Source organism: Fundulus heteroclitus, chromosome 24, assembly GCF_011125445.2.
Source record: "Fundulus heteroclitus isolate FHET01 chromosome 24, MU-UCD_Fhet_4.1, whole genome shotgun sequence".
In the NCBI taxonomy this organism is placed as follows: Eukaryota; Metazoa; Chordata; class Actinopteri; order Cyprinodontiformes; family Fundulidae; genus Fundulus; species Fundulus heteroclitus.
Genome location: NC_046384.1, coordinates 3,185,763 through 3,208,350, shown reverse-complemented (window position 1 = coordinate 3,208,350; position 22,588 = coordinate 3,185,763). Strand labels below are relative to the sequence as shown.

General features: G+C 41.3%; 1 protein-coding gene across 1 annotated transcript in view; it reads right to left on the bottom strand.

The window, feature by feature from the left end:
• The window catches only part of LOC105921678 (NLR family CARD domain-containing protein 3), a 1,041,521-nt gene that overhangs the window by 5,602 nt on the left and 1,013,331 nt on the right, over nucleotides 1–22,588 (bottom strand). The window contains exon 6 of the mRNA XM_036128283.1: nucleotides 2,845–3,018. Coding sequence (XP_035984176.1) covers nucleotides 2,845–3,018 — 174 coding nt within the window. The remainder of the gene's footprint in view (nucleotides 1–2,844; nucleotides 3,019–22,588) is intronic.

The following is a 22,588-nucleotide window of genomic DNA, read 5'->3' as shown; positions in this document are numbered from 1 at the left end:
AAAAGTGGAAAACCTGTACTTAACTGTAATCTGGTAAACAGTGCATCACGTGGATAACGTATCGCTGGAAAATCCCACTTCTGGTGCAATTATCTGCTGTCTGCTCATGGAGAGGCACTAGGGTCAGTCTCAGTCGTTACGCTGTTTCTTAAAAGCCAATGCTATTTATTTTGTATCTTGACTCCCCATTTATGGAGTTCAATAAAGTTTGTGTTTGACAAAGCTTGTTTTTTCTTTCCAGGAATGTGAGCATGTGATGGAAAAGTGAAGCTATAAGTTCACCATAATGCACATTTTTGATGTGGTTACACAGCAGCAGGGCAATGTTTAGTATTTTTTAATTAAAGACGCTCAACACAGTTCATATTAATTTCCTGGGCCTGGTCAAAGTCCAAATCTTGATGTCATTGAGATGTTGTGAGGTGATGGGAAACAGGCTGTGTGAAACGCAGCAAACATCCCAGAACTAAAAGTCATGGCAGAGATTCCTGAGACAGATCAGAGACTGGTCAACGTCTAAAAGACAAATATTAGACATTCAATGGGATGTCTTAATTGTCAGAGATCTGTATGGGTAAACATCAGTTTTATGCACCTTTAATTATTTGTGCAGAACACATTTAAAAGGAACAATAAGTAATAATAACACCCAGTTGTTAAAATCGCAACAGCACCACTCAATGCTCTTCACGGCCACCCGTCATTTACTCAATGGTCCGCTGGTTTCCTTCCACAGGACGTGTCTATGATGCTGTGTTCTGTTCTAGTTCTGGTCTGCTTCTCTTCCTTGTTACCATGTCTGCAGGCTGCTGCTCTTTTACCAAGATAAAATACCAAATGCTGCGCTCTGTTTTGGGAACCCTGGGAACTCTCATGTGATTGGCTCAGGAACCAGGAAGTAAACACTCTGATGTGGTTCCGGACCGTACCAAGAGGTCTGAACGAAGAACAACTTAAAAAAGGCTATGTTCGCACTGCATGGAAATGCGACCGTCTTTCTCACATCTGTGTGTAAAGCCCAATTCCGATCTTTTCCAGGTGTTATGCCCTTTGTGCCATGGCAAAATTCAGTTTGAATTCTGAACAAAATGTGACATGGGGAAGGAATCAAAATAGACTGTGAAGAAGGAAGCTCACACCCAAAGCAGAGACAGCCTCTCTCAGCAGGGTTTCATCAGTGCTACAAAAGATTTGCTTCCACAGACAATCGGCCACTTCACTTCCTGCCTGGGACTCCGGAGGAGAGGGGGTAGGGGAGACCAGCCCCCCCTGTGAGCCACATGGGACTCAGACTGTCCACTTGTTGTTGGAGGTGCTGGAGGAGAGCGTGACTGGGGCCAGCCACCCAGACCAGCCAACCAGGCGGGCCTCACACGGACTCAAGGCCCACATGCTGGGGAGATACTCATCATCCGCGGAGCTGAGGACCTGACTGGGTTCTGAGATCTGCCGATTAGAATCAGAAGCTATGTTTGCAGTCTAACTTCTGCGCAGCCAGCTGCTGAAGTAAAGAACGTGGCTGGCTTGATTGGACGGATTGTGTTATCCGTCCAATCATTATCGCTAAGATAAAGCCAAAGCTTTTAAAGTTAGCACCAAAAATCCACTAGCCAAACGGCTATTAGCTTCTGATAACTTCTGGTACCCAGATAGGCACGAAAAAGGCTTGTTTCAAGCATAAGGTTTGCTTCATTTCTCTCCGCCATAGTTCGATAGTGCTACAAGTGTTATTACAGCATTAATACGGAATAATAATGCCGATTAAAAGGAATTTTGTTTAACTTCAGGATTAGCCGATTTTAGCGACCGATCGCTACAGCGACCCCTAGCCTCCCAGGGGTATAATTGCATTAATAAAAACCAAGCGTCCCTAAAATTATTGATTTTACTGAGAAAATCTTTCTTTAAAATGTTATTTATCAAATAATCTTTTGTTTATCTTAGGATTTGCAGTGTGAATGGGTGAAAATACCAAATGTTGTTCTGAATTAGTTAAGCTAAATTAAGCTCAATTCACATTCTTTAAGATGAACTTTGGTTCTTTAACTCAGATCTGCAGTGAAACAGGAATTACTGAATCATTCTGATTATGATCACCACTTTTATGTTGTCTTTTGTTTCTTTTGCATGTACATAGTTCCTTAGCTTCTTTTTATCTTCATGCTGCTTAGTAGTTAAGTTTCACTAGCCTATTAGAGAGGATTTGTTAATCGAAATATTGTGTTAATTCAGATAAACAGCATTACAAAGTGATGTTCTCTGGATGTTCATTTTATTTCTGTTAATGAATTCTTGAACTTGAAAAGAAGTTGTCACTCATTTATTCTACATGTGTGCAGAGTTTGCTGTGAAAAGATCACCAGTGCTTGAATCATCCCTTTCAACTATTGTCCGGTAAATATCAGCTCTAGGGCTGATATTTACCGAACAATACCTAACAGACAGGGAAATATTTATTAAACATTAAATAACTTTAAACAGTGTATAACTGCACAACATTTTATGGCGTCCCTGGATGGGCACTCATCTACATTCATGGCGTCCTGGCGAGTGGACGATCGTAAACACAGCTTGCACTGCACACACATGAGAATATCACCTGTGACATTTTTAGACTTTTAGAAAAATAAAAGTTAACTAAAAATTTTTTGGGAATGATTGTTTATATGAATGTTACTTCATTCCCAGGTGACAAATTGGAATGATACAGGTTTTACAGTAAACATCTTACTTATTGCTCCTTTAAAACAACATAAATTCAAAAGGTGAATAAATCAAAATCAGAAAAAAATCAAATATGCAAACACAATTTCGTTTGAAATTTGAAAACGTTGGTATTCTGACCTCAGAATCTCCAGCTTGCAGGTAGACCTCCCCAATCCAGAAGCTACTAGCTTCACTCCTGAATCCTGCAGGTTGTTATTACTCAGGTTCAGCTCTCGCAGACAAGCGAGTGGAGAGTGGAGAACTGTAGACAAAGCTTCACAGCTTCTGACTGAGAGGTTGCAGACACTCAGTCTGAAGGAAATAAGAGCAGTACAAGTAAATTAATTTTGTGTGAGTAAAAGATACAAAAATGTGACTGAAGAAAATTTCTTAGAACTTACAAAACTTTGCTTGAGATTTTGACCACTGGCAGTAGTCTGAGAAGAGCGTCCTCTGAAGCCGAGTACTTCTTCAGGTCAAAAACATCCAGATCTTCTCCTGATGACAGTAAGATGTAGGCCAGGGCTGACCACTGAGCAGGAGACAGTTTATCTGTGGAGAGACGTCCTGACCTCAGAGACTGCTGGATCTCCTCCACCAGAGAACGATCATTCAGTTCATTCAGACAGTGGAACAGGTTGATGCTTTTCTCTGCGGACAGGTTCTCATTGATCTTGTCTTTAATGTACTGAACAGTCTGTAATCTTGTCTCTGTGCTGCTTTTTGTCTGTGTCAAAAGGTCTAGCAGGAGAGTCTGGTTATTGTGCAGTGAAAGACCCAGAAGGAAACGAAGGAATAAATCCAAGTGTCCATTTGCACTGTTTAAGGCCTTGTCGACTGCATCCTCATATAGTGATCTAGGCGGTTTTACTTGTGTTTCAGGATTCTGGGAGGGTGATTGCTCTTCCATCAGGTTTATTCCATCCTTGATGAAGGTCAGACGGACATGGAGAGCAGCCAGGAACTCCTGAACACTCAGATGGATGAAGCAGAACACCTTGTCCTGGTACAGGCCTCTCTCCTCTCTAAACATCTGTGTGAACACTCCTGAGTACACTGAGGCTGCTCTGATATCGATGCCACACTCTGTCAGGTCTGATTCATAGAAGATCAGGTTTCCTTTCTGCAGCTGATCAAAAGCCAGTTTTCCCAGAGACTCAATCATCTTCCTGCTCTCTGGACTCCAGTGTGGATCTGTTTCAGCTCCTCCATCATACTTGACCTTCTTCACTTTGGTCTGAACCACCAGGAAGTGGATGTACATCTCAGTCAGGGTGCTGGGCAGCTCTCCTCCCTCTCTGGTCTCCAACACGTCCTCCAGAACCGTAGCAGTGATCCAGCAGAAGACTGGGATGTGGCACATGATGTGGAGGCTTCTTGATGTCTTCATGTGGGAGATGATCCTCCTGGCCTGCTCCTCATCTCTGAATCCTCTTCCTGAAGTACTCCTCCTTCTGTGGGTCAGTGAACCCTCTGACCTCTGTCACCATGCCAACACACTCAGGAGGGATCTGATTGGCTGCTGCAGGTCGTGTGGTTATCCAGAGGCGAGCAGAGGGAAGCAGGTTCCCCCTGATGAGGTTTGTCAGCAGAACATCCACTGAGGTGGACTCTGTAGGATCAGTCAGGATCTCCTGGTTCTGGAAGTCCAGAGGAAGTCGACTCTCATCCAGACCATCAAAGATGAACAGAACCTGGAAGTGTTCAAAGCTGCAGATTCCTTTGGTTTCAGTGAAGAAGTGATGAACAAGGTCCACCAAGCTGAACTTTTTCTCTTTCAGCACATTCAGCTCTCTGAAGGTGAATGGAAATATGAAGTGGATGTTCTGGTGGGCTTTGTCTTCAGCCCAGTCCAGAGTGAACTTCTGGGTTAAGACTGTTTTTCCAATGCCAGCCACTCCCTTTGTCATCACTGTTCTGATTGGTTGATCTCTTCCAGGTGGGACTTTAAAGATGTCTTCCTGTCTGATGGTTGTTTCTGGTCTGTGTGGTTTCCTGGATGCTGTTTCAATCTGTCTGACCTCATGTTCCTCATTGACCTCTCCAGTCCCTCCCTCTGTGATGTAGAGCTCTGTGTAGATCTGGTTCAGGAGGACTGGACTTCCTGCTTTAGCGATGCCCTCAAACACACACTGGAACCTCCTCTTCAGACTGGATTTAAGTTCACAACCAGCTCCTGATGGTGTTCCTAAAGGAGCACATAAGAAATACCATCTTCTTAGCTGTACAGGGCATATTCCACCATTTAAGGGGCAAAATTAGTTATTGTCTATCTGGGACAGTTGCATCATGCACCTATCAGTTGAAGTTTATAAAGAAATCCTCTTACTGCTCAGCAGATGCTCAGCCAGTTTCTCCTGTTTCATCCTCCTCAGGAAGTTAACCGTGATCTTCTCAAAGGCCTCTTTGCTGCTTCTTGTCTCCTCTTCATCGCCACCTTCCAGTTCCTCCTCGTCTTCTCTCCGTAACGGTTCTGGTTTATCTTGACTCAGAACCTTGTGCATCCGTTTAAGCTCGTTTTTCACAAAATTGACAATGGTGTCCTCCAGTGCCTGGGATGGGACGATAACACAACTGGATGATCATTTTAGATAAAAACATAGAGCCAAACACCATAGAGTCCACTCCACTATGGAGATGACCAAACAGAACCAATGGAAAACCAGCTGTTGTACATGTACAGACCATAAATATGGAGTCCAGCTGTGTTTGATGCTGCTGGGCAGACAGAGCACTGGGAACCTGTGGGGTCCACTGGTTCACTCTGTGGAGGAACCACACACAGTTAAGTCACATATCATTGGCATTTGGATTGACACAATGACTCAGTTTGTGTTTTGTTTATGACGAGAGTTTAAGAGTCCAGTGGGCTTCAGTTTGGGTTGGGCAGTGGGAAAGTCGGTAGCACTGTTGCACTATTTGTTAAGTCACTGATATGTGACACTTTTACAGGACGGCCTGTCACAGCAGGGGGTGCCGGCGTTTCTACCGCCTGAGGAATATTTCTTTTCGGGGATGTAATTCTCCAGGTCCTAAAGAGGAGACACTTTTTAAATCTTTGTTCCTTCATAATCTACATGATAGTGTACGATATGATGTGACCATGCATTGCAGGAAAATTAACCTCCCCATGCAGGAGCTTTGCAGATATGCTCAGTTTGTTTAAACTTGTTTGCAATTAGACAGAAGACACAGCAAGCTTAGAGTCTTAAAACTCCAAACAGGAAACAGGTCTAAGAAAAGGCCCAGATTCAGTTCTCCAGTCATCCGGCAGACTGAAGTTGGTGGAGACTGGCGGCCACGAAAGCCTAAGCAGCCAGATAAAAATCAGGCTTATCACAGATGCCAAACCAAGCAAGAAATGATCACAAAGGAAAACTTTGAAATGATCTGCAGAGAATTTCTCATGGACCCCATCGTGTGTTTAACAAAATTAAACAGCGAGCTGATCAAATCCAAAAGCAACCCCCAAAACTTATTCGGTTCTCCTTTATCAGATTTGAGGGCAGTGAGAAAATTAGACCCTGATGTCCTCCAGTAGCCTAAGCCTATAGCAGCATAACTATAGAGATAGCTCAGGGTAACATGAGCTACTCTAACTATAAGCTTTGTCACTAAGGAAAGTTTTAAGATTAGTCTTAAAAGTAGACGGGGTGTCTGCCTCACGGACCAAAACTGGGAGTTGGTTCCACAGGAGAGGAGCCTGATAGCTAAAGGATCTGCCTCCCATTCTACTTTTAGAGACTCTAGGAACCACCAGCAGACCTGCAGTCTGAGAGCAAAGTGCTCTGTTAGGAACATATGGGGTAATCAGAGCTCTGATATATGATGGAGTTTGATTATTAAGGGCTTTATACGTTAGAAGAAGAATTTTAAATTCTATTCTTGATTTAACAGGAAGCCAATGAAGGGAAGCTAAAACAGGAGAAATATGATCCCTCTTGTTGATTTTCATCAGAACTCTTGCCGCAGCATTTTGGATCAGCTGAAGGCTTTGAACTGCATTTTGTGGACTTCCTGATAGTAAAGAATTACAATAGTCCAGCCTTGAAGTAACAAATGCACAAGGAATGAAAAAGCACCTCCATCTGACCCTATTACACTTCACACAGCCAAAAAGCATAATGGGGTCACATGTTCTACGCTCAGAAAAACATAAACTGTGGTCTGTGAAGCAGATGATAACTGGATGTAGCATTTGCAGTGGACATAAATGTAGATGTTACTGAAATTAGGCACAACTGGGAATAGCTCCAACAGCCAAAAGGAGACAAAGTGCCTCCAGTGGAGTGACAGGTGTTCATACCAGTATTAGGTGCAGACGTAGAGTCACGTCTAGACTACATGTGGTTTGAGAAAAACCTTTCAGCAAAGGTTAAATATGTGGGTAAAGTTTACCTCCCTGCAGTTGGTGGCTGATCAGTTCTGAAAATGATACCAAGATCCTTGGAGGCATCACTTTTCAGGGACACACAGCTGGGTCCAGGCTCTACTTCTGGACGTTTCCTGTGAACAAAGATAATTTTTTGACGTGAGTGCTGAGCTCTGACATGGAGAAGCTTCCTGGACGGTTAGAGATCTGACCTCTGGACCTCGTTGTCCTCGCTCTGAGACCTCTTACAGGCAGAGACTCTGTCCTCTCTGTCCTCACACTGATCCATGCTGCTCAGCTCACACCACGTCCGCCTTCATCTGCAGACGGAACACGTTGTTTGATTCCAGTTCCCTGGGTTTCTCTTTAGACGGCAGGATAACAGAATGTTACACTAGAATGAGACGTGAACGTGTTCTCCAAACATCAGAACACAGGAACAAACTGTTTTTTGACCTGAGCAAGGTGGATTGCAAACACAGACATCATATACGTAGACGCGTCATAGGGCGCAGGTTCGCACGTCAACGTCACCGCCGTATGTGGCAGAAAACAGTTGAGTTCTGAACGTGGATCAGAGAAGATGCCTCATTCCTGTGCTGCAATAAATACACACACACATACACACACACACATATATATATATATATATATATATATATATATATATATATATATATATATATATATATTGTGTGTGTATGTGTTATGAATATAAGGATCAATTTGTTAAATCTAAACATTGTGGTCTTCATTATTTCATAAAACCGTGTCACATGTGAACCTTTAGGAACAGACTTTTTGGGTGAGTATTAAAGAGGTAAAATTAATAAAATTAGGAAAAAAAGGCCTAGGTCAATAAAGTAAAAATAAACAAACAAACACAAAAGTGATAATGTTATGATAAAAACATCATATTATGAGAATTAAGGGGGAATATTTCCAGAATAGTCACAGTTTGCAGAATTATTTCACTCCTGGAGTAATAGGGCCAGGTTAGATTATTTTAAATACTTTTATTCTGTAGAAGAATAAATTCAGGAGAATGAAGCTAAAGGGATACGAAAATAAACTTGTAATATTACAAAAAAAAAAAATACTACAAATACAAAGTATATTCTGACATTAAAGTCCCTCTGATACTGTTTAAGTGACTGAGTAACTGCAGATTTGCCACATTTAAGATGGCGGACGCTCTGACGCATCGCAGCATAGGCAGAACCCGCCCAATGACGCGTCTACTCTTATATTATGTCTATGATTGCAACCTCTGAGCTAATATTAAAATTTTTTATTTTAAGCTCCTTGACCTCTGCCTGTATGACGGCGTATAACAGAGACAACAGTACGCCTCCAGAAATCCCAGAATGCCTTGTGGATCATTGGAGCCGCCGCCAATGGACTGGTGACGGCCACATTGGGCTCGTCCATGCTGTTTAGTGACTGGGAGGACAGTGTGTACGCTCAGATTCAGGCAGAACATGCATCCTGCATGGAAACACATGCTGAGGCTATTTAACCTGCAGGTCACCAGCGTGCACATTGGGCGCAGGTTCGCATGTCCACGTCACCGCCATATTGTGTGTGGCAGAAAGTAGTGAACATCTATGTCAGTGTCAGTTTCGTGATGCATGTTGCATATTATTACATGTTATTTCATAAGTAGTAAAAGTGAGTTATTGTCATTTATTCACTTAACATTAAAAAATAACAACAAAATTAATTTTGCCCTTATGTTATTGGTTGCAAACCCCCGTGTGACATCTTACCCCTCGGAGGGGCAACTTATCACATGGTGACAATCTCCATTAGATCGCTTATAACTCTGCACAGAAATAAGATATGAAAAATACCCGAATACAAAATATATACCTGAGACTTTGCTCTTTTATCTGGTACATATGTTTTTTACTTATGGTGTTTTGAGTCCAATATTTATGTATGAGTGTAAAAAGTGTGACAGCCCCGGTCTCCCCTACTCTTTAAGTGACTCAGTCTAACATCCAACGTGGCCAACACGCGTTTCCCTGCAGTGATAATTACAGAGCGACGTGCCTTTGTTCCACTAACACTGAATAACTAAGAGCCAGACTTCAGGAAAACGTCACAGACTTCAGAGATTACCTGGATGGAGGTCTGGTGGTAAAATCTGTCTGCGCCAACGGGATGCGCAAAGTGAAAGTAAAGCGCGGAGTGGAAAAACACTGTGGGGACGCCCACAGACGATCTCTGTTTATTCTCTGATTGGCCGATTAGTACACGTTGCTATGACGTCACCAAACACCATATTGGTACTCCCTAGTTACCGACCTTATTTAACGGCTTATCTAACTTTTAAAGCAAGGATAAATTCATCACTTTGACACATACTTGCTGTTTCATAGCATCAGTAGATTACTATAATTTATGGTAAAAAATAGGCACATAACTTCATTGTGAAGTCTATGAAGTGTATAAATCATGTAATATAACATATTATACAAATCCATCACAACAAAATTAGTGTGTTAACCGAGCATAATAATTCTGTGCTTAGATATTAGGATTATTACACACGCACACTATCTGATGATGTACATGTAATATACATGTATTGATTACACTGTTATGGTAATTACATTTTACTAATAATACATCAACACTGAATTACAAGTACATGTCCGTTAATTCTATAGTATTTTTCTATTTACAAACTGTGCATGCATGATGCCATATACGTTTATGCTGTGTCTGTGCATTAGCCTTTAAATCTGACATAGATTTACAACAGAGCTTAATTAATGAACCAATTTCATCACTCCACAGAGCTTCAGTTTCTACACTAGCAAAATCACCTACATTTGCAAAATAACAGGCAACATCAAATTCATATTTTGCTTTCTGCTCATAGTAAAAACAAGAAATGCACTATTGTACGTCTATGTCTGAAAATTCACAAGAAAACTCCCAATAATAGGAGAGCACTCATGGTTAATATATGCTCTCATTGTAGAAAATGCAAATGCTATTACAAGATTCACCTACTGCCATACACACTCCACTGTACATGCACACTGAGCCTGGTTCTGGTTCTGCTGGAGGTTCTCCTCCCTGTTAAAGGGGAGTTTTTCTCTCCACTGTCGCTTCATGCATGCTCAGTATGAGGGATTGCTGCAAAGCCATCAACAATGCAGACGACTGTCCACTGTGGCTCTACGCTCTTTCAGGAGGAGTGAATGCTGCTTGGAGAGACTTGATGCAACCTGCTGGGTTTCCTTAGAGAGGAAACTTTCTCACCAACCTGGAGGATCCGATGGAGTCTGACTTTGGAAAGAGACTTGAGATGACATGTATCATGAATTGGAGCAATACAAATAATATAAAATTAAATTAAACTGTGAACATGTCACATCCGCAATAATAAACACAAAGAGCGGTGAAAATATACTTTATTGAAGCACATTTCACTTCAGTTTCAGCTTCCCTGATAAAAGCCTATAAGCATCTCACATCTTGACTTATTAACAGATATTAGTGAAGTTAGAGGAGGAAAACTGTTTATTTGTGAGTATCTGCTGCCCTCTGCTGGTCAGGAAACATACTGATAATGTCCTTTTTTACTATATGTGAATGTGTGTCCTGCTGCCTGTGAAAGCAGCTGAAAAAGACGGTGGGTTTTATGTCTTAGGCCCAGAAACGACTAGTTCTGAGTCTTTATTATCAATTTATTCACCTCGTGTTGAGAACTGTGAGCAAGAAAAGGTTTCCCTTTACCAACCTTTAGACAAATAAAAGATGGATTATTTTGAAAGAGCAGAGAAAGAATAAATCACCTTGAATTTCCTTATTCATACATTTCTAATAACTTTCACATAGCTTCATTATTCTCTTTTTACACAGACCATAAGGACTTGTCTTGACCTAAGTTACAACACGTTTGGCAGCAGAAGGGACAAGCTGCTGACGTCCTGATATTTCACAAAAATTGACAAAATTCATCAAAACTATAACAAGCCTGGCTCTTTGTCTTAAACACTTTATCGTTAAAAAAGTCTGACAAGTTGATCTTTTGATTTATGGCCTGAGCAACAATGTCGTGGCACCACAAATGGAACATTTTCCTTTAAAGTCAAGGCAACCATACATTTTCTTCACGGATCAAAGTACTATAACAGTTCAGTAAATGAGGCCCCAATAGATGGGCTACAAAGAAGAAAGCAGGAAAAGAAGATTTACAAGCATATTTTTAATAAAAAAAAATCATAAACTTTAGAATCTGAATCAAAGCTAACGTAAGAAGAACCATTAAAGATGCAAAGAGAGATTTGCTCTTCAGTCAGGAGAGAGACAGAAACTTCTAAGCTCTGGTCAATTATTAAAATAATAAATGGCATTAAAAGAGAGACTGAAGATGCAATCCTAAGTGATAGAGAAGTAACAGCAGTAGAAGATGGAGAGAATGCAGAAATGATGGAAACACTTAAAATCCTGGAGAACCAACAAATGACCGTCCAACACTAGATGTGATTAAATCTCGTTAGGGAAAGACAAAAAAAAAAAAAGAGCTTTGGGTGGATTATAGGTCTAAGGAAATCAGTCTGGATCAATTAAACATAGATAGACCAGACGTATTCATTTAGAGACAACAAACACTCTATAGAATCAACATGATGGGGCTCACAGTTAACTTTCTATGGGTACCAGCCCACTGTGGGGTTAAGGGGAATGAAATGGCAGATATTAGAGCAAAGGAAAGGCCCAAATGTTTATTAGTTGATACTGATTTTATGTTTAGGAGAACAGAAATGAAGGACATAATAAGAAAGTAAATGAAAGAGACAAGACAAGAAATAACATGAGAAAGGAATGAAGGGAGGATGGTTTTAAAATATCCAAAGATAATAAGAGAGAAGAGAAGAACAGGAAGGAACATGAGGGAAGAGAGAATTATTTTACCACTCAGACTTGGACATCCTGGACTAAACAGGACTTTATTCATAGCAGGGAAACAGCAGACAGGTTAAAGGGAGTTTAGAGAAGATGAGACAATAGAACAGGTTTTTTTTTTTTTTTTTTTGCATTGTCAGAATTATCAGAGAAATCAACTAATTCAAAACCTGAATAATGTGAAAATCAAACTAAATCCTATTGACTTGTTTCAGGAAAACTGAAAAGTAAAAGTTTGTCTGAGTTTTTTCAGGTTTGTGTCTGAGCGACATTCAGTTCACACTCCTGACCAGTAGGCGGCGGTAATGCGGCATTAAGTTGTTTACAAACCACCTTTAAACAAAAAAAAAAAAGGGATGCTTCCGGTTCATTGGGAGCTTCTCAGTCTTTGTCCTTGTGTTGCTGTGAGGCCAGAAGCGGGAGTGTTGGTGAAGCTGAAAGAGAGCAGCAGCTGCTGCAGGTGATGAAGTCTGGAAAGAAGTCCAGCAGCTGGAGGCACAGCGGAGAAACTGGAGGGAAGCAGGAGCTCAAAGAGCGGCAGGACGCAGCAGAGGAGACACCAATGATGGGGGATGTTTTCCAGCCCAGAGTTCTGCTGCACCCATCAGGTTTGGAGATTTACATCTCTAACATCAACGCGTTTCCTGGCTTTTCTGTATAAACCCTGTCGTCTCGCGATAACTCTTTTTATATTTATGCATTTATGTCGGCAGAAGGAGAGACGAGACAATAAGGTGGAGATTCAAAAAGCTCAACCAGAGATTAAAAATGAATCGGAACTGAATGTTTATTGTTTGGCAAAGCGAGTTTATTCAGAGTTTTCAGCAACAAGACGATATAAGGTGCATGGAGGAAGAAGAAGAAGAAGAAAAACCAGGAAGTGAAGGATTACAGAGGAAAGCATATTGCATTAGAGCAGCAGCTCAGATACAATATAAGACAAACTGTACTACAAACTTCAGTGTTAACATTTAAAGGCAATCATAAACAGATGAGTTTTTACAGTTTTCTGGGAGTTTATTCCAGATCAGTGGAGCATAGGAACTAAATGCTGCTTCTCCATGTCTGGTTCTGGTTCTGGTTCTGGTTCTGCAGAGCAGGCTGGAGCCAGAAGACCTGAGTGGTCTGGATGGTTGATGCCCTGATAACAAGTCTGTGATGGATTTAGGTGCTAATTCAGGGATTTATAGACTAACAGAAGGATTTTAAAGTCTATTCTCTGAGATACAGGGAGCCATGGAAGGACTTCAGAACCGGGTCCATGTTCTCTACGTTCTTAGTCTTAGTGGAAGGACTTCAGAACCGGGTCCATGTTCTCTACGTTCTTAGTCTTAGTGAGGACTTCAGAACCGGGTCCATGTTCTCTACGTTCTTAGTCTTAGTGAGGACTTCAGAACCGGGTCCATGTTCTCTACGTTCTTAGTCTTAGTGAGGACTTCAGAACCGGGTCCATGTTCTCTACGTTCTTAGTCTTAGTGAGGACTTCAGAACCGGGTCCATGTTCTCTACGTTCTTAGTCTTAGTGAGGACTTCAGAACCGGGTCCATGTTCTCTACGTTCTTAATCTTAGTGGAAGGACTTCAGAACCGGGTCCATGTTCTCTACGTTCTTAGTCTTAGTGAGGACTTCAGAACCGGGTCCATGTTCTCTACGTTCTTAGTCTTAGTGGAAGGACTTCAGAACCGGGTCCATGTTCTCTACGTTCTTAGGCTTAGTGAGGACTTCAGAACCGGGTCCATGTTCTCTACGTTCTTAGTCTTAGTAAGGACTTCAGAACCGGGTCCATGTTCTCTACGTTCTTAGTCTTAGTGAGGACTTCAGAACCGGGTCCATGTTCTCTACGTTCTTAGTCTTAGTGGAAGGACTTCAGAACCGGGTCCATGTTCTCTACGTTCTTAGTCTCAGTGAGGACTTCAGAACCGGGTCCATGTTCTCTACGTTCTTAGTCTTAGTGAGGACTTCAGAACCGGGTCCATGTTCTCTACGTTCTTAGTCTTAGTGAGGACTTCAGAACCGGGTCCATGTTCTCTACGTTCTTAGTCTTAGTGAGGACTTCAGAACCGGGTCCATGTTCTCTACTTTCTTAGTCTTAGTGAGGACTTCAGAACCGGGTCCATGTTCTCTACGTTCTTAGTCTTAGTGAGGACTTCAGAACCGGGTCCATGTTCTCTACGTTCTTAGTCTTAGTGAGGACTTCAGAACCGGGTCCATGTTCTCTACGTTCTTAGTCTTAGTGGAAGAACTTCAGAACCGGGTCCATGTTCTCTACATTCTTAGTCTTAGTGGAAGGACTTCAGAACCGGGTCCATGTTCTCTATGTTCTTAGTCTTAGTGAGGGCTTCAGAACCGGGTCCATGTTCTCTACGTTCTTAGTCTTAGTGAGGACTTCAGAACCGGGTCCATGTTCTCTATGTTCTTAGTCTTAGTGGAAGGACTTCAGAACCGGGTCCATGTTCTCTACGTTCTTAGTCTTAGTGAGGACTTCAGAACCAGGTCCATGTTCTCTACGTTCTTAGTCATAGTGAGGACTTTAGAACCGGGTCCATGTTCTCTACGTTCTTAGTCTTAGTGAGGACTTCAGAACCAGGTCCATGTTCTCTACGTTCTTAGTCATAGTGAGGACTTTAGAACCGGGTCCATGTTCTCTACGTTCTTAGTCTTAGTGAGGACTTCAGAACCGGGTCCATGTTCTCTACTTTCTTAGTCTTAGTGAGGACTTCAGAACCGGGTCCATGTTCTCTACGTTCTTAGTTTTAGTGGAAGGACTTCAGAACCGGGTCCATGTTCTCTACGTTCTTAGTCTTAGTGGAAGGACTTCAGAACCGGGTCCATGTTCTCTACGTTCTTAGTCTTAGTGAGGACTTCAGAACCGGGTCCATGTTCTCTACGTTCTTAGTCTTAATGGAAGAACATCAGAACCGGGTCCATGTTCTCTACATTCTTAGTCTTAGTGAGGACTTCAGGGCGGGGATAATGAAGGACATAGTTATCCTGGCAGGAATAGTGTTTAAGAAGTGCTTGCTGTTTGTGTTGCTGTATTCTGTGGGGAATAATAAATATGGGCGCTATTATTCTAATAGAAACAGTGTTTGTGTTCTTATTTGTGTCCTGACGATCTTCTCCGGACCTGAATAGAAATGTCATAAAACACTGTGAAACAGCCGTGGGAACACGGGGGGAACGAGGAGAAGCTGAGTGATAAAGAAACAGTTACCAGGGCGTATTCGTCTCAGAAAGCTAAGGGGCAACAAAACAAGCACTTGAACCTGAATGAAAGGCTTTAAAGCTACTTGAGACCGACACAGATATCCAGGTGACCTTGACCCTAACCAGGTGGATAAAAGTGTTCCAGCAGCTGTCTTCACCCTAATGCTGCAGTAAATATACTTTGTTTTAAGTCTTAATGAGTCAAAGTGTGTAAACCTACTTTATATACTGTATATTTGTCAGACTGTCAGACAGGTATACAAACATTCGCTACGTCTACACGGACAAATCAGGATAAACACGCGTCATGTACACGAGCCAGTGGGAATATGATGATCGGATTGAGCTAAACCAGAATGTAACTGTAATCAGAATGAGAGGCGCGTTTTATGCCGATTGATAATCAGATCAACGTTCATATAAACGCTTGTTAAGTTATTCTGAATGTGGCAAACTGACCCGAGTGCGCCCGACGTAAACGTGACGTATTTCCGTGTTGGTGAGTGGCGGAAATATGTCTGGTAGTAAAACTGTCGGGGCTCCCGATACAAACTTTCTGTTTGAAAAAATAAATTATTCTTTACTCGGTAACGTTTCAGCCGTTCGTCCAGCCTGGGCGCTCGGAAGATAAATAACGTCGTATAAAACGGCTTTTTTTGTAGTTCATCAAAGACAGAACTTCTTCTTCTTCTTCTGTGTTTTTTTTTTTTAGGGGAATTTGATAACTGCATGTCAGAGTGGTTCTACTCTGAATAAAGCCAGGTGGATAAACACACATTATGATCAGATTAATTGACTGTGTGCCCATATAAACGCTACAATATGATTATTTAATCCAAATACATTTTAATCCGATCGTGTAAACATGGCTAGTGATCACACCGCTTTGAACGTACGCACCAACCATTCAACTTTTTACGTCCACGCGGAGCCATGCGACGAGTTTTTGGAAATCAGGGAGGGTGACGCCTTAAATATTACGAAATGTTTAATTTATTAAAACCGAAACTTATATGCCACAACTCCATAACGGCAGTAGAAGAATAACCCTGATCTCCTGAATGAGCACGGCACTCAGGGAGAGGGATGCAAGTAATGTTAAGACCTAAAGAACTCCTGATGTAGGTTAATTATTAATTATTATTGTTTTTTTTCTCAGAAATAGCAGCTGGGGATGAGGACCACAGAGGCACCGCGTCTCCGTTATTGTTTCACATTTGGCAGCATGTGCTTAAAGAGTGGAGAAAATAATTGGATTGGGTTTGGTATTATACAGGCACTGGGCATATTACCAAAATATGTCCATTCAAAAAGTGAAACTTGTCTATTATATTCATCCAATACACGTATTCTGATGTGTTTTACGTGTTTATTTCTTTAAATTTTTATGACGTATATTGTTGTCCAGCCTCAGGACTGATTTATTCAACAGTGACAGCTACGAAAACGATACTATTGAAAGTAATGAATTTGGGATATTTCGGAGGTTGTTGACAAAAGGCTGGAACCACAACAACCATTTTCACACAGATTATATTGAAAATTAGTGTAAGATTGTATTTTTTTAAATAATTACGTCCACATGCCCGTCTCTGAACGTCCAGCTTTTGATCGCACATCTGATCTCTAAACTGCTTCTTTCAAAGATCCTTGAAGGTTTTCTACATCCAAATAATGACATATTTGAAAGAGCACAACGTTTTCGAGGCCTTACAGTTTAGGTTTTAAATCTTTTTGCGGTGCAGAGTCAGCCCTTTTTATGGTTTTTAACAAATGACTGATGACAAGAGCTGAGGGCAAGAAAGTATTTTTGGTTTGTGAATCTTGCAGATCTCTGCTTTATGGAGTAACTCATGATCCCAACAATGTATAATTACCAACATTCATATCTGGTGCTATATTCAATTTAACCGTCCCTACGTCACAATCCATCTGCGTCACAGCAAAACGCATTATTTTGGATATAATTGTGATTTAAATATGAGATTCTGGATAAGAGCTAAACTGTCAGTTCCTGAGGTTCAGTTTTCTCTACACTGCTGATCAAATGTTTTTCTCTAAACTGAATGTTTCCCATGGTTGTAACATTGTAAAGATCTAGTTGTTGATAAAGCATGTAATGTGTTTCAGTGTTGGCTGCAGATGTTAAAGAAGAGGCTCCTGAAGAACAGAGTCCTGAGGGGGAGCAGCAGGAGTCAGAGCCCCTCCACATAAAGGAGGAACAGGAGGAACCCGGGGCCCGTCAGGAAGGAGAGCAGCTCCTTGTGAAGGAGGAGACTGATAGCAGGTTTCCATTAATTGCTGCTCCTATCAACAGTAAGGATTGGTTTACTTTGTTTCTGTGTCCTGTGTTGTAGCTGAAGGCCAAAACTCTCTGGATTCATCAGCTTCCTATCAGACTAAATGTCAGCTCAGTCTGACTCTACGTGCTCCCATCCTATTTCTTCAACCTCTGACTAGAGGCTCCAGTTCAGATCTCCTGACTCTCTAGGTCAAGTGTTCATGCTAGAGTCTGCTGGTCTGTGAGGAAACACAAAGCTGCTCTTGCTGCTGGAACAAACTCAGCCAGGATCCCAGTTTCACAGTCACATATGGAGGCAAAGTAAAACTCATCCGCTCTGGGGGAAATACTAAATAAATCTTCAGATCCCAACCTGAACAGATCCCAGTTTCTGATCAGAGGGTCTGAAAAAGCTCGTATAGCCACAGTGGACAGTCGTCTGCATTGTCGTCGCAGCAATCTCTCATACTGAGCGTGAATGAAGCGACGTTGTCCTTCGGTGGCTTTGGGGTCCTCAGCACTTGATAAAACGCTGTACAGTTTTAGCATTTAGCAGAACCGATTGTCGAAGCAGAGAACAGAGCGGCTCTGACACGACAAAGGATGGACAGCCGGGTTTCTGGGAGTTAGTGGTGAGCAGTGATGGACAAAGTTCTCAACTTTAGTAATTCTGTCAGGGTATTGATACTTATGGTCAAACCTTACTCTACTTTAAAGGAGCAGAAAGCGAAATTCACCATTAGTTGGGCTGTTGAGGGCCGTCTGTAGACCAGAACCACATGTGCATAAAGCCAAGCCTCACTCTATTTCCACTGCAGCTGCAGCCCCCCCTCATTTCTATGCGCATATTTGCAAAGGATAAAAACCCAGCTAAACGGCATCCGCATTCAGAGGAACATTTGTAGTGGGGATGAAGTAACTCCTAACTTTATATCGCCGTTAGCAAGAGGACGTTTTGATCCGATGGAGCTGCGCTCCGCCATTTAGCTCCTTCTTGACTACGCTGCTCTGATGAAGGCATTTTAGAAGCAGGGAGGAGCTAAACCCTGAGCGGCAGCTGTTGACGAGGACGAACGGCCGGCTTGTAAACCAGAGACTGGAGAACAACGCAGAGCGATGCTGGGTGACGTCATGCCGTAGTCCATCTGAAATGTCACCTTCACTTCTTCACGTCACTATTTTGTTAGTTCTTTTCATCTAAAATATTACTTTTTGCTTGTTGCTCTTTTTAGTAAAGGTGGCTTGGTCAAGTTTTTACTTAAAGTACAGAGGTACTTTTATAAATACTCTAAAGTACTAATTAACATTGTGCTTCTTCTACACAACCTCGTATCTCTATGAAAACACCCGATGACAAACTGACAGTAGATCCACAACCTGTAACAACCTTAGCAGAAAAAGGCGTTGAAAAAACAATAAGGAACATGATTTCCATTAAATTCTGCCATGGAAAGTAATGGAAATCCCTAAAAGATGGCGCGCAATTAGTATCCCTCCTCAGCTTCATTGTGCCTGTGTGTAAAAGTGCGTTGCTGATAACGGGAAGTGCCACCATACTTACTGTAGAGACTTCCACAACAATGATTCTCTCCACAGATTAATCCAGCTTAATACCCGAGCCAACAAGACTTCTTTTTCAGCGAGACGAACTCAATTAATAGATTTAAATTAAATCAAAGTGAAGGACCAGAATATTTCATTTCTCACCGTGATAACGTCCACCCAGCTTTCAGAAGAATGCCGTCCATTTCTTTAGGTCAGCCTGGCCAGATTGTTCAAAGTACAAAAGCAAACTACAAGTTATTCGAACTTGAAGAAATCCTTTTTCAACGTCAGCAGAAGCTGTTTTTTTAGAGTCGTGTGAATCAATCCAGCTGCACTGAAAAGCCTTTCAGAGGCAGCAGAGGCTTAGAAGATGGCCGGGACACCAGGTGTGCACCAAGCTTGTCTCCTGGGGTACGTCCTTCATGTTGGAGAAGAAGTGCTGGAGGCTCATTGTAATCAGGAAGCTACTCCTTAATGTAACTGAGACCCAAATCAAACAGTTTTAGTCACCGGACTATAAAATCCATTCCTAGTCAGTTTCTATAACTCTTACTAACCTTGCTATAAGTTATTTGTCAAACTGGCTTCTAAGGATTGAACCAGCTGGATTTCTCAGGTCTTCTGTGTGTAAAGAATGGTTTTATTGACGGATTTAACGTGATAAAAGTGGAATTAGCAAACATGGCTCGGACCTCATTTCTCCAACTCCTTAGTTTATTCCATCTAGCAGGGCATCGATCAGTGGCTCAGCGTCACTCTGGTTTTGTCAAACTTGGAGATTAGGGTGTTGACTGTAGGGAGCAGCCGTCCCATCTGAATGTGGGAATCTCCCTTTGCAACTGGACCCATGGTGTTGGACTGGACCTAACACACATTAAAAACATTAATATTTAGCTGAATGTAATGCATTTTGTAAATTGCTTTGATTTCAGTTCTGGGCACAACACCGTTTACGGCCGTTCTTTGAGAAGGAGTTTGTCCTTATTTCAGTACATTTTTATTCATTTATATCCATCAAATAAAATTTTAACCAGCATTTTGCAGGTGTTAATTTAGAGCTGTGCACCTTCAGGTTGATCTCTTTTGCCGAACTAAGACAGCTTCATTTGCTAATTAACTCCCACGTAACAGGTAAAAAAACACCCAAACTATATTTGTTAATCTGCCCCCTCTTCCAACTATTATTATTTAACCCTATCCTGGATAGGGTTAGGTAACTATGCTGAGCCCAAAAGGAACGAATTTCCCCCAAAAAACAAACTAACTCCATTACTGTCCACCGCTTTTGAGGAGTATGAAATTTAGTGGTTCTAATGTCTTCTTTAGATCAATGGGTTTCAAATGGGTGTAGTATTCACATCTATTACTAAAGTATAAGTAGATACTAGGGTTTAAATATACTTCTGTAGAAGAAGTATCAACTTAAACTTTTTTTACTCAAGTAAAAGTATAAAAGTACCAGTTTCAAAACCATTTAAAGTATAAGTAAAATCATTTAACTAAAAACAAAATGCCATTAAAGGTATATAGCATGTAAAATGCTTATAAAAAAAGACCAAAAACCATTGATCATGATAAATAAGGTTATATAGACCTACAAAAAAAGCAGTTTTATACGATGTCATTTATCTTCCGAGCGCCCAGGCTGGACTCACATGATGTTCTAATTATGGCTGAAAATAGATAATAAAGTAAATAACAAGTTTTAGCTCTTTTATTTATTTATTTTTGATGGTCCTTTTTGTGGATGAATAGCCCCATTACCGGGTGTGATTAACAGATATAAACAAATGTGGCGCCATCTAGTGACAGTATCGCAGGACTACCATGCCAGTTTGCTTCATTAATAAATCACTTGTAAATAATTCCGGACTGAGCCTGAACCACTGCAATGCCTCACCGTAAAGCGGCAGCTTGGCGTGATTGAAGACCAACGTTATTAATTAAATAAACCGATCTACAGCAACTTTAAGAGCCTCATATCAGAACATTTACTCACGTCAGTCACCTCTGTGGTCACATCTGAGCCTCGCCAGGTTTAGCGTCCACTTCAGTGAACACCAACGTTCAGACTGGATTCACAGAGATGTTCCAGAATTGTTTTTTTTTTTTTTTGCGTTCTTTTGCGCTGTATCTTGAACCTTTCTTCATTGTTTCGCTGGGAGATGCTAATAGCCATTAGCCGCTTCCTTGTTTTATCCCCTGCTGCACATGCGCAGTACATACTTATGTTAAAATCGTAAATAAACATGAAAAGGCTTTATTTAATAACAAATTTGGCAAAAACAAACCATGAAACACCAAAATAACAACTAATACACCAGCAGGACATGATAATCTTTCATAAAAACTTTGTATGCAACCAGAGTGAGCTGCTGACGTATAAATTAAGGAAAAGTCATGCCCCCTGTGGTGCATTAAGCTAAAACTAAACCCTGTTTAAGAGCATTTTTAAGTAAAATCTGTGCAGTCTTATAAAATATTACATAACTGCTACCATAAGATTGGGTATGCATTGACCTCAAGACTTCTGAAGAAGGTGCTCCGTACTGTTTTGCCTGAGAAAAAGAAATATAAAGCACACAAGAACAACTATGGTAGTGTACATTTTAAAATTTCTCTTTCACTATTACTGCTATGTTGGCGGAAATTACGATAATACAAAAATGTATCATTTCTCAGCTGACTTTTGGTTTGTCGCATTATCATTCAAGCTAATTTAATTGTTTGCGGACCGGTTATCGTCCATTTTATTGGGTTATGATCGCTGTAAGATATTAATCCGCCATTTAGGTCACTGTCCAGGCTCTCAATACACATCCACGCAGTAAGACAATAAGAGTCACGGCTTCACAAAAAAACATTAATAGCTGTGCAGTTTTCATCTCACCTTTTTTCTTCTTGTATGATGTCGTCAACTCCCATTACTCAAAAACAGAGACGCCGGTATCCACATTTTTCTTCTGTCAGTGCGCTGCTGCGTAACCTTAACCCTTTCGTTAATGGTGTAACCAAGACCGCTTGGTTTGTTTGTCTGGTTTGTTACCAGCGCCGTATGAAGTGGAAGGAGACTAGACTCAGAGCTGGGCTTTTTGGTCACTGCAGGGCTCAGCGGGACATTTCTGTACAAAAGACTGGACAGTTTACAGCAAAATGACAATCCTCGAGGGATATTTAGCCATCCCCAGATCAAGCTCCTGAATTTCACAAACAGCCAAACAGGAAAAATTGGTCGATAGACAGGAGAAAGTTGCAGTGAATTTCAGAATAAATCACCCCACCAATTTACGGTAACTTGAGTTTTGTAAACAAAACGGCAACACAAAAACACGAGGAAACGGAGGGACTTTTGGAGGAGGAAATAGGATATTCATGCGTACGGATGGCGAGTTTTGCCCTTGAAAATGAGAAATATACCTGTTTTTAATCATTTATGAGTTATAACAAAAAGAAGGACCATGTGAACTTTTGTTTTCCCGAACACCCTTTCTGCTGCTGGAGCCGCAGCTGGCTGGTGTTTTCCCAAACCCACTGCTGTGTAAAAGTTGAAG